The sequence below is a fragment of the Epargyreus clarus genome, unplaced genomic scaffold (assembly GCF_041222505.1).
Source record: "Epargyreus clarus isolate Ecla_fem2 unplaced genomic scaffold, WU_Ecla_fem_2.2 ptg000036l, whole genome shotgun sequence".
Taxonomy (NCBI): Eukaryota; Metazoa; Arthropoda; class Insecta; order Lepidoptera; family Hesperiidae; genus Epargyreus; species Epargyreus clarus.
Window position 1 is genome coordinate 6,204,250 of NW_027332241.1, and position 12,406 is coordinate 6,216,655.

The 12,406-nt window shown below is 37.4% G+C and overlaps 1 protein-coding gene across 2 annotated transcripts in view; it reads left to right on the top strand.

Annotated features, from left to right (window-relative positions):
• Positions 1–12,406, top strand: part of LOC140756995 (homeobox protein PKNOX2) — a 47,123-nt gene that overhangs the window by 25,277 nt on the left and 9,440 nt on the right. For both annotated transcript variants that reach the window (XM_073092542.1, XM_073092543.1), the window contains exons 2-3: positions 11,277–11,379; positions 12,156–12,345. In XM_073092542.1, the coding sequence (XP_072948643.1) occupies positions 11,306–11,379; positions 12,156–12,345 (264 nt within the window). In that variant the 5' untranslated portion in view covers positions 11,277–11,305. The remainder of the gene's footprint in view (positions 1–11,276; positions 11,380–12,155; positions 12,346–12,406) is intronic.

A 12,406-nucleotide genomic window follows, 5' to 3' on the forward strand; every position in this document is an offset into this window, starting at 1 on the left:
AGTTAGTTTAAGACATTAATGACGTTAGGATGGCATGTGTCAAAATGGGCCTATTAAATTGTGACAACTATAGTCTTAAATGAGACCCATGTCCAACAGTATGATTTAAAAATCGATGTAGCCTTCCGTATTAACTTGTGACTTGTACCACACTACAAATATTAGACCAACATTAACGATACCGTGCATTGTTTGTGAATGATTTAACTGGTACAAAATGGTTGTTGTACCAATAACTATGTGTGGTCATTGGTACGTAAACTTGTTTATTATGTAGGCATATTATGAATGTGGTAACACCCTGTGGTTTGACTCCGGCACCACCGTCACACCTATTTCTGTTATAACAGCAGTGTAGCGCTGCTGTGTTCCGGTTTGAGGCTGGTTTGGAGACAGTTTTCCGAGGCGTTTCAGTTTAGTCCTCAGGGGTAGCGGTGCATCTGTGACCGACCTCAGGTACGAATCTTATCTTATCTGGGGTTGATTACAGATGTCCATACGGCAGTAGCCACTTATCATCAGGTGGACTACTTTTATATTACAAAAAAAACTGTCTTATCTTTCGTCTGTTTTTCTAAAAAGAGCCTTTGAATACGTTCAAATGATGTTATGTGCTTTGAAATACAAATAAATATCTTCTTTAATAAAGTTATTTAAACATTTTTAAGTCTAGATCTAGATTAACAGGCTGAATACTGAAAATATGTAATCCTAACTACGCTTAATAAGTCACGAAAATTAATTTCCACTGGCAACACAGTATTCAGAAATTGAGCTAATTGCGAAAGAGCAATCTCGTCTGAAGAGTCATCGTGCATCTCTCTCTGTCAAAGGCATTTGTATAGCGCTATCCCGCTCTCACAAGGGCGCTTCAGTAGCTCCGTCCCGTTTTCACCGGCAAAAAGGCAGGAATCTACGTTTTGTTTTTTAATTATCGTCTGCTACTGTTTGAGTGCTTTTTATACTTTTTCTAATGGACTACAATAATTGGAGACTTAACTAAAGAGAAGTAGCCTATCAGTTTTTCAGTAAATATTTAATACTAGCTTTTATCTGTAGCTTCGCTCGCCGCCAGAGCTTTTTATCTATGCCTCGGGAACGGTATTTTTCGGGATTTATAGGTATAGTTAAAGAGTATAGTAACCTGGTGTAGTCCATGCCAAACTACTAGACCGCTCTGAAGTTGTTGCGCGCAGGTTTAGTTAGCATATACTCCATAACGTAAGGGCACACTAACGTACTCGTAGCTATGTACCCGTGGGCGAGAGCGGGCAGCGGGGTCCCGAGCTATCTTCATCCCAATAATATCTGCAATGTAATATTGCGACGCGATTCGTTTACATTCGGAGTGGACTAGCAGTTTGGCGCGGACTATACCCTACGTATTTTTCTGAACCCCTGACAACGTATGTACAAAATTTCATGACAATCGGTTATGTAGTTACGGCGTGAAAGTGTAACAAACACACTCACATTCACATTTATAATATTAGGATGTCAAGATTATTGAGTTGATATTGACGTCATATCACTATAAGAATTCGCTCATGTATATAACCGTATATCTTACGCTTCAATAGATAAAGCGAAAAATCGAAAAATTGTGATTTCTGTATGGCGACCCCATAGATAAGTATAGATATCTCACCGCCTTGTAATTGAAGGAAGCCATTAAATGGCTAAACGGCTGACAATTCTATCAGCCATTTAATGGCTGTATTTTGTAATTTATGCGGAACAATACCGACATGTGCAGATAAGTGGTGCAAAAATCCGAATTCGAAGAAAAAGTGCGGTGAAATCGTTTCATTCGTAAATGATCTAAAAACTAAATTTTTTAAATATTTTACTATTTAAACACGAAAGTAGATGACAGTGTTGAATTGTCAAAACTGGTTACATTTTGTTGTTAGGAGTGAGTAATCTTTACTAATCTATGGGCGATCCCTATTTATTTTCAAGTTTTTTTTAGTATTTGTTGTAGCGGCCACTGTTATGCATATTCTGTAAAAAATAAGTGTTTTTAATGGTTCCAGAGATAGAGTCCTGTGACAGATGGACAGACAGCGAAGGCTTAGTATAGTCCGCGTAAAACTGCTAGTCCGCTCTGAATATAGAAATGAATCGCGTCGCCATAGCAAATTGTATGACTACACCTGCTCGCAACTACAGAGCGGACTAGCAGTTTGGCGCGAACTAAAATAGGGTTCCGTTTTTACTCTTTAGCATAGATTAGTAAAGATTACGCACTCCATACAAGAAAATGTAACCAGTTTTGAGAATTGAAATAGTTGCGTAAAAAAGTTTTGCCACGTCTCCGTGCTAAAATGTCCCTAAATTATTTGAAATAATTATTTATTTATCATGTAAATTATGTATGCAGTATTAGTTATTTATTCGTAAATTTTCTCTAAAAATGTTTTATTTGTCAAAGAATTCAAAAAAAGAACTTACTAATAAGCCGTTTGTGGCTTCATTCAATTTCAAGGCGGCGAAATATACTAATCTATGTCCGTATGTACGGAACTCTAAAAAGTTACAAACGCATTCAAAAATCCACAAAAAATATGTACGTGCCTTCCGAAATTGAGCTAATTGCAAAGCACTTGTCGTCTCGTTTTGTTAAGGGCTCTCATGCTGCCATCTCCTTCTAGCGCTAACAGGCGGCAAAAAGGCAAGAGTCCCAGTTTGTTTTTTAATTATCGGACCAAGGGTGCTTCTTGTTAGTGTGGATGGGAGGTATTTGGTTCATTGATGTACGAATGAAATTATAGTACTTATCTGTTCGTAAATTCAAATTTTTTTACGTTTTCTTAAACGTTGAAAACTCTTAGAGACTTTTTCTAGTACATACAAATAATTAACATACTTTTTGGACGTGAATACGTTGTCATGTTTTTTATAAGTTGTAAAAAAAAACTATTATTTTTGTTCAAAATTTTCCTATCTTATTTACGTGGAAACGTTTAAAAATCTAATCACATTTCAAACATTCTAAGAAATATAAATCTATGCATAGTTTTTGTGAAGAAACGCAAAGCGAATTTTTTTGATACGTTAAATCTCCCTCAATATTCGGTTTCAGAACGAATGTGCTCAAACAGCTATTTGAATGCGGACCGCGTTCGCGTTCGAATTTTGAATATTTACAATATACACGCTGCCAACTTTACAAAACCAATAAGTTGAACGTATTGCCAACATACGGATATTTGTTGGAAATGTCATTGTCAATTTACGCGGATGTTTTATTTTTTTCTATTTAATAAGGAAGCAAACTTATTTCTGCCAATGATTTTACTTTTTTCAATACGTTTGGTACTTAATTAATAATCATTATAATATTTATTTATTTGACTTCATCCTTTATAACTCCTATTTTAAAATTTTGATATTTATATTTAATTTTTTTATTAAACACAAGATTATGTCATATATATGAAAATATTTTTTATTTTTTTGTCGTAAACAAAATAAGTGAAAATTATTTTCTTTTTCACATCTTAAATATGAGTTTAGTTTCCAATTTATTTATAGACAGACAAATCACTTTCATTTATATGTATAGTATCAGACGATATGATTCAGAAATAGAATCGCGCGAACGAGGTTGACATTTAAATAGATTATTTAGCATTTTTGAAGCCGTTTACAAAATAGCAATCAAATTAGAATGAAATCGAAATATAGTTTACTTAAATTGAATTTTTATAGCGGTGATTGGCTTCTTGATTGAGGGGTCCGAGGTTCAAATCCCAGGCACCTCTGATTTTTCAAAGTTATGTGCGTATTAGAAATTAACTATCACTTGCTTAAACGGTGAAGGAAAACATTGTAAGGAATCCTGCATACCTGAGAAATCTTAAAAAAAAAATTAAAGATATGTGAAGTCTACCATATCGCACTTGTCCAGCGCGGTGGACTATGGCCTAATCCTCATTCTGAGAGGAGACCCGTGCCCAGCGGGACAGTAATGGATTGATGATGATGATCAATTTTTATAACTATTTTAGCCGCATTTGAATCCTAAATTTTTAACTAATATTATAAATGTGATGTTTGTTTGTTACACTGGCACGTCTTAACTACATAACCGATTCATCATCATGGACATGGAATTTTGTGCACACGTTAAGGGCTCATATAATGGACAAGTGTGAGTCGAACACACACATTCTGAAGGTAGAACCCGTTGTGGTTCGACTCCGGCGGCACCACCGCCACACCTATTTCTGCCTCATAACAGCAGTGTTAGGCGCTGCTGTGTTCCGGTTTGAAGGGTGTGGTAAGGGAGACAGACTTTTCCGAGGCGTTCCAGCTTAGTCCTCAGGGTAGCGGCGTGTGTGGCCGACCTCAGGTAGGAATATCTAATCCTATCTGGGGTTGATTACAGATGTTCATAGGCGGCAGTAGCCACTTACCATCAGGTGGACTGCATGCTCGTCTGCTACTCTTATAATATAAAAAAAACCTGAAGGGTTCCGCACTAAAACACCTCTCTATGGCCGTCCTCGGCGCTGCGTAGAGGACTCCGGTTGTGTTCCGTTGGAGATCCCGGAGTTCTCCACCAAACGCTGAGGACGGCCACCGGGGGGTTTTAGTGCGGTAAAAATTCCACATAACCCGGCGTCACTCCCATGGCGTCGGGTACTTTTCGAAGGTTCCCCCTCGTCAACAAAAAAAAAGTCACCAGTCCTGACGCGAGTTTAACATTTTTTTACCCCAACCAGCGCACAACGTCGCTAAAGAAGTTTTCACAACAATAAATCATATTCTAGCCTGAGGCCATTATTTCTGGGTTATTCTCGATGGCATCGATTAACTTGAAACATAACGTAATCACATGTTCAGATATATTTTAATATCTTGCTTAATGATTTTAAAGCATCATAAAGTGAAAGTTTGAAGTGTATTAAGAAGAGAAACCTTAGCTATTTTTATGTTACGAACATTTAAGGAACATAAACTCGCATTCGTATTTATGAAATAACTAGCTGACCCGGCAAACGTTGTGTTGCCATATAAATAAAAAAATGTTAAGGGTGAACAACCCTTATCACTTAGGGGTATGAAAAATAGATAGTAGCCGATTCTCAGACCTACTGAATATGCATATAAAATTTGGTGAAAATCGGTAAAGCCGTTTCGGTGGAGTATGGTAACTAACATTGTGACACGAGAATTTTATATATAAGATGTTTACAAACTAAAAATCACGCTAAAATCGCACAAGGAAGATTATTAATCTTGATTCCTGACGATTCTGATGAGGAGAATGGGATAAAATTATCAAAATCGTGTATTGTCATCGGTTGTTGATAAGTGTTCAAAATTTTAAGTTAATCGGACCGTTGGAAGTGGGTAAAAATTGAGTTCGAAGATTCCGTTACATACATACAGGTCATGTTAATAAAATCGTGGTAAGAAGAGAAAACTACGCTATTTTTATGTTATGGACATCTAAGGAACATAAACAAACTTACATTCGTATTTATAATATTAGTTAGAAAACTGTATCGAATTAATAATAAGTCAGTCAAGTTTTTTTCTCTTTTTACTCGTATAGTATAAGAGTAGTAGACAGGGATACAGATTTTTCCGAGGCGTTCCAGCTTAGTCCTGAGGGGTAGCGGCGCATCTGTGGAATATCTAGTAGGAATATCCTATCTGGGGTTGATTACAGATGTCCTTCGGCGGCAGTAGCCACTTACCATCAGGTGGACTGCATGCTACTACTCCTATATTATAAAAAGAAAAAAAAATGTTATCTTACAAAAATATAATAAGTTTCCCTCTTATCAATCCTAATTTAGTAAAACAATCCCTGGCATTGCTTATTTCGTAAATAAATAAGATGAACGCGAGCCAAGCAAATGAAACTTTCTCCACATCTAATAAAATGTAATAAACTGACAGTATCTAAGTAAAGTTTTGCAAATCAAAAAGCCTGCCAAGTACGCCATCTTTGTTATGAATTTGTCTTTAGGGTTCCGTACCCAAAGGGTAAAAACGGTACCCTATTACTGAGACTTTGGTGGTAGACTTTGTGGTTCGACTCCGGCGGCACCACCGCCACACCTATTTCTGTTATAACAGCAGTGTTAAGCTCTGCTGTGTTCTGGTTTGAAGTCTTTTCCGAGGCGTTTCAACTTAGTCCTCAGGGGTAGCGGCGCAACTGTGGCCGACCTCAGGTAGGAATCTAATCCAGTTCTTTGATCACAGATGTCCATGGGCAGCAGAAGCCACTTACCATCAAGTGGACTGCATGTTCGTCTGCTACTCCTAGATTATGTATAAAAAAGTATAGCTGCGTATCTGTGTCCGACACTATGTAGCACTTTAATCCTATCTAAGGTTGATTACAAATATCCATTGTTGACTACATGCAAATTTCTGTATAATCCGCGCTAAACTGCTAGTCCGCTCTGTAGTTGTTGCGAGCAGGTGTAGTCATACAATATGCTATGGCGACGCGATTCATTTCTATATTCAGAGCGGACTAGCAGTTTTACGCGGAATATAACTATGTAAAGACTTCTTTATAAATCAACAATAACTACAACTTCAAAACAGTACACCCAATCACAATTTGAAAATATTGACATAAGAAAATGTATGTTTTGTGCCAAAACATACACATTTTTAATATATTTCGCCCAAATAAAGCGAAGAACGAAATGAGTAAACAATTGTTTAGTTTCCCCGCTCTCCTCTTCCTGTTACTTCCGGTTACTGTTTAGTTAATGTTGTTTAGGATGGGGGTACACTGGGGTATTGGTTATAACTTCATTATTATTTTTATTTTCATTGCCTTTGACCACCCTAGAATTTTTGTTCAAAAATCGTTTTTTATTTTTTGACTCCAAATGTTCCCTTTGAACCTCAAATTCGATGCCACAAAATATTTGCGGGAAAAACCTGCAAATATTCCGTTTCGAATTCTCCGTTTTGTCGACACTTGACATGCAATAGCATGCACATAGATTAGTAAAGATTCTTCGCCGCCTTGAAATTGAATGAAGCCACAATCGGCTTATTAGTAAGTTCTTTTTGTGAATTATTGACAAATAAAAACATTTTTAGACAAAATTTACGAATAAACAACTAATACTGCGTAATTAACATAATCAATAATTAATTATTTCAAATATTTTAGGGACATTTTAGCACGGAGACGTGGCAAAACTTTTTTACGCATCTATTTCAATTCTCAAAACTGGGTACATTTTCTTGTTAGGAGTGAGTAATCTTTACTAATCTATAGCAATGCAAGAGCAGGACGATAATCTAGAAGGCCAATTGTATGGTGCAGACATTGCGGATTGAAAATATAGCAATATTATTTATGATTTTTCACTTCTCACAACTTTAAACAAGTTTGTCTCATAACTGCATTTTTTGAGTTGGCCGGACTTGGTAATGCAGACAGTTTTCAACCGATTGACTTGAAGTTTTGAATATAACTTGGTCAATAGAATCTATTGAAGTACGTAGGATAATTTTTTGTATAGTTTATTAGTTATAACCAACTAGTTTTTGCCCGCGGCTTCGCCCGCGTTTAAAAGAAAATAATATAAGATACTAACATACATAAAACTTCAACTTTGCTAAAGATCATCACTTGATCAAATGCATAGTTTACGATTCAATCCTTACTAATAACGATTAAAATAGTCGATGTTTTGGGTCCAAAAGATCGATTCTCCGTTTAATCGATCTTAGATCGCCATCCCTAGTTCCCGTGGGATTTCCGGGATAAAAACTATCCTATATCCTTTCTCGGGTCTTAGAATATCTTTGTACAAAATTTCATTAAAATCGGTTCAGTGGTTTGGACGTGAAGAAGAGACAACCAGACAGACAGACAGACAGAGTTACTTTCGGATTTATAATATTAGTATAGCAATATTATTTATGATTTTTCACTTCTCACAACTTTAAACAAGTTTGTCTCATAACTGCATTTTTTGAGTTGGCCGGACTTGGTAATGCAGACAATTTTCAACCGATTGACTTGAAGTTTTGAATATAACTTGGTCAATAGAATCTATTGAAGTACGTAGGATAATTTTTTGTATAGTTTATTAGTTATAACCAACTAGTTTTTGCCCGCGGCTTCGCCCGCGTTTAAAAGAAAATAATATAAGATACTAACATACATAAAACTTCAACTTTGCTAAAGATCATCACTTGATCAAATGCATAGTTTACGATTCAATCCTTACTAATAACGATTAAAATAGTCGATGTTTTGGGTCCAAAAGATCGATTCTCCGTTTAATCGATCTTAGATCGCCATCCCTAGTTCCCGTGGGATTTCCGGGATAAAAACTATCCTATATCCTTTCTCGGGTCTTAGAATATCTTTGTACAAAATTTCATTAAAATCGGTTCAGTGGTTTGGACGTGAAGAAGAGACAACCAGACAGACAGACAGACAGAGTTACTTTCGGATTTATAATATTAGTAAGGATAAGGATTATCTGACGATTTTCAGGCGAATTTATGACTTCACTTCTGGAGTGCGCCCTTTGGCCATAAATCAACATCACCATCTCGCAATTAATTGTTTTGAAAAAAATATATTAAACAGTCAGTTATATAAAAAAATCCCGTTTTTATAATTCTGATTTATTTTGTAGTAACAATTCCAGTAAAAGTTCCACATAACCCCGTGTCGCTCCCACGGCACTTACCTTTTGATGGTTTCCCCCAAGAAAGGAAAAAAGGTACTTCTCTCATTGTACCCCTATCTTTAAAGGGATTCACTGCAGCCGAGCAATCTTCGTCCTTCCTGTAGGCACAACGAAAATAATTATCCCCTACCATTCCGAAGGATACGGTAGTTTGGTTAGGGTTGTTTCTACCCCGAGGGTTTCTTTTTAGGTCGTCGAAATTAAGGGTTGTGTGTGCTAGATAATGAGGTGAAATTGTGTGTTAAACAGGATTTTTGATTTCTCTTGATGTATTAGGTTGGCAGCTAAGTTTCCGCCGTTTTTTATTTATTTAAATATTACATGTCATCAAATGTTTTAAATTCACCTTCCGTATTTTAATGTGAAGTGAAAAATTACTATCGACTATCCTAAAAATATACATTTCATTTCTATTAAGGAATAAGATTGTTCTATAATCAAATCAAATCAAATATTTTTTTTAATTCAAAATAGGTTCTTTACAGAGCACTTTTTGACAGTCGATACAACTACCACCACTTCACAAGGTGTTTCGTCATGGAAAAGCGGCGAAAGAAACTCCATAACACCCAACTTTTAAAAAAATGTTTTTTACAATGTTTTTAAAAAAATGTTTTTAAAAAATGTTTTTTACAATGTTTTTAAAAAATGTTTTTTACAATATTTTTAAAATCTGTTTTTTACAATGTTATATACTTTTCATACCAAAGATCGCAAGAAATATCGGATTGAGTTACATCCAAGCAGCTTAGATAGTTTTTTTTGGTAACATTGAAGTTATAGCCTAATGGTTTAGAAACTCAGCCTCTCGAACGAGGAGTCTGAGGTTCAATCCCAGGCACGCACACGCAAATTAAATATCACTTGCTTAAAACGGTGAAAGAAAACATCGTGAGGAAACCTGCATACCTGAGAGATCTTAAAAAAATGTTTTCAAAGGTATGTGAAGTCTACCAATACGCACTTGGCCAGCGCGGTGGACTATGGCTTAATCCTCATTCTGAGAGGAGACCCATGCCCAGCGGGACAGTAATGGGTTGATGATGACATAACTGATAACTTAGAAAGATTAAAAATCTCGGGGTTAAATCCGAAATAAATAAATTTCAAATTCTGCCCAAATCCTTCTTCAAAAAAAAAAAAAACATTAAAACACCCTTTTCATTTACAAGACTGAACTGCACTGAATCTACGCGAAATCTTATATCAATCTGGCAACACTTGTGATGAATGTGTTGCCACGTGCTTTTAATATCCGTTTTTATTGCCTCAAGTGCGTTACGTGTTGCCACGTTGGGGAAATCTCCCCTTTTGTTGGCGAATTCTAGTTTTTATTATGTTGTTATTTGGTTTTTATTTATTAAACTAGTTTTGTCCTGTGGTTCGGTTTGTAAGTAATGGTATCTTTGCAAATGAATAAAGTTATTTATCACATTATTTGACGGATTGTTTGATAGTTTTTTCTTTGTCATTTAGTTATTTTTTAAGAAGTTTTATATTAAATATGTTTAATTTTTACATAGTACTAGCTAACCTGGCAAACGTTGTGCTGCCATATAAATAAAAAAATGTTAAGGGTGAACAACCCTTATCACTTGGGGGTATGAAAAATAGATAGTAGCCGATTCTCATTTTTCGGAGTAACTAACATTGTGACACGAGAATTTTATATATAAGATTAATGTTGTTTATTTAGGACTTTATTGAGACATTGTGTAACGACCCTACAATTTTTTTGTGCTCTAAATAATTGTCCAAGTGCATGTCGAACTCGGAGGGTTCCGTACCACATTTTTATTTTCTATTTTTAGTATTTCTTATTATAGTAATCATTGAAGTACATGCATTGTGAAAATTTGAACTGTCTACCTATTACGGTTCACTAAATAATGTGAAAAACAACGAAAATAATTTCTCATATGGCGACCCCAATTTATTTACAAACTTTTTTTATATTTAGTTCTTGTTTTTATACATTCTATGTAAAATCAAATGTCTATCTATTATGGTTGAAGAGATAGAGCCCTGTGAGAGACGGAGAGACAGGAGGCTTAAATAATAGGTTTCCATTTTTACCCTTTGAGTAAGGAACCAAAAAAGTCCTTTTCTTAATTAACTCTTTTTTTTGTTTGCAAGGGGGAAACCTTCAGAAGGTCCCCTATGCCGTGGGAGCGACACGGGCTTATGTGGGATTCTTACCGCACTAAAACCGGTGACCGTTCTTGGCGCTGCGTTGAGGACTATGGGATCTCCAGGGAACACGACTGGAGTCCTCTAAACGCGTTGCCCCATCGGGGTCCGCCCAGGTGAGCTTGAGCTCGCCACATCTTCTGTGTACAATGGCATGAGGCCACACAAACCGCTGTCCACCCCGGGATCGCTTGCTGGACAATTTGAGCTCCTACTCTTGTCGACCGCAACCCTGGAAGCCCCTTTTAGTCGCCTCATACGACAGGCAGGGGATACCGTAGCCCTATTCTGGTCCCGGAGCTACAGGACAAACCTAACCGAACCTGACCAAACCAAACTTCTTAATAGGAATGCCGGTATATTTTCTTAAGTATCTTCTTTCTTTCACAGATGCGTCGCCGGAGCTGGTGATAGGCGGGATGCAGGGCGGCGGCGCGCCCGCCCCTGACGCCGACCAGGCGCAGTTCGAGGCAGACAAGCGCGCTGTTTACAAGTAAGTCCGGGGATCGAGTCCCGGTTGTGTATGCTATGATTTTTTGAAATTATGTGCAGTTTTTTTTGTGACGGCTTCCCGCTACTCGTCAAGAGATGGCGACACGAGTATTCTGAATCACGCTATTGAAGTTTTCTCAATATCTTGTTCATATACAAGTTCCGAACTGAGACTGTCGGTGCTAAACGCTGCTGTGTTCTGGTTTTTTGGGTGTGGTAAGGGAGACATACTTATATGAGGTGTTCCAGTTTAGTACTCGAAGGTAGCAACACATCTGTGACCGACCACAGGTAGGACTCTAATCTTATCTTGGATTGCAGATGTCCATAGGCGACAGTAGCCACTTACCATCAGGTGGACTGCAACCTCGTCTGCTACTCCTATACTATAATAGACATATTTATCCGAAGCTTTCCAACATTTTTTTTCAAGGGGTAGCAACGGACCTATGGCCGATCTCTGGCAGGATTCTAATCTTATCTGGGGTTGACATATCCATAGGCGGTAACAGCCACTACATCAGTAATATAAACGAAATGTTTTAAAAATAGGATAATTTTTATCCCCATACATGGCGTTTTTAACAGGCGTTCCAGCTTAGTCCTCAGGGGTAGCGGCGCATGTGGCCGACCTCAGGTAGGAATATCTAATCCTATCTGGGGTTGTCAGATGTCGATGGGTGGCAGTAGCCACTTATCATCAGGTAGACTGCATGCTCGTCTGCTACTCATATATTATGTAAAAAAATAAAAAAAACTAATATTATACTATTTCAGACACCCATTATTCCCTCTCCTGGCGCTACTATTGGAGCGATGCGAGCAAGCCACCGCCGGGGCGGAGCCTCCGGCCGCGGACGCCTTCGGTGCGGACCTGCAGGCCTTCGTGCAGCACCAGCGCCGGGACCGCCGCCCCTTCCTGGTCGACGACCCTGAGATTGACGGGCTCATGATTAAGAGCATCCAGGTATGTGGGCGAAGACTTCTTTAGCTCATTACGAAAAAGTCATTCAAGTTCTTTTAATTAT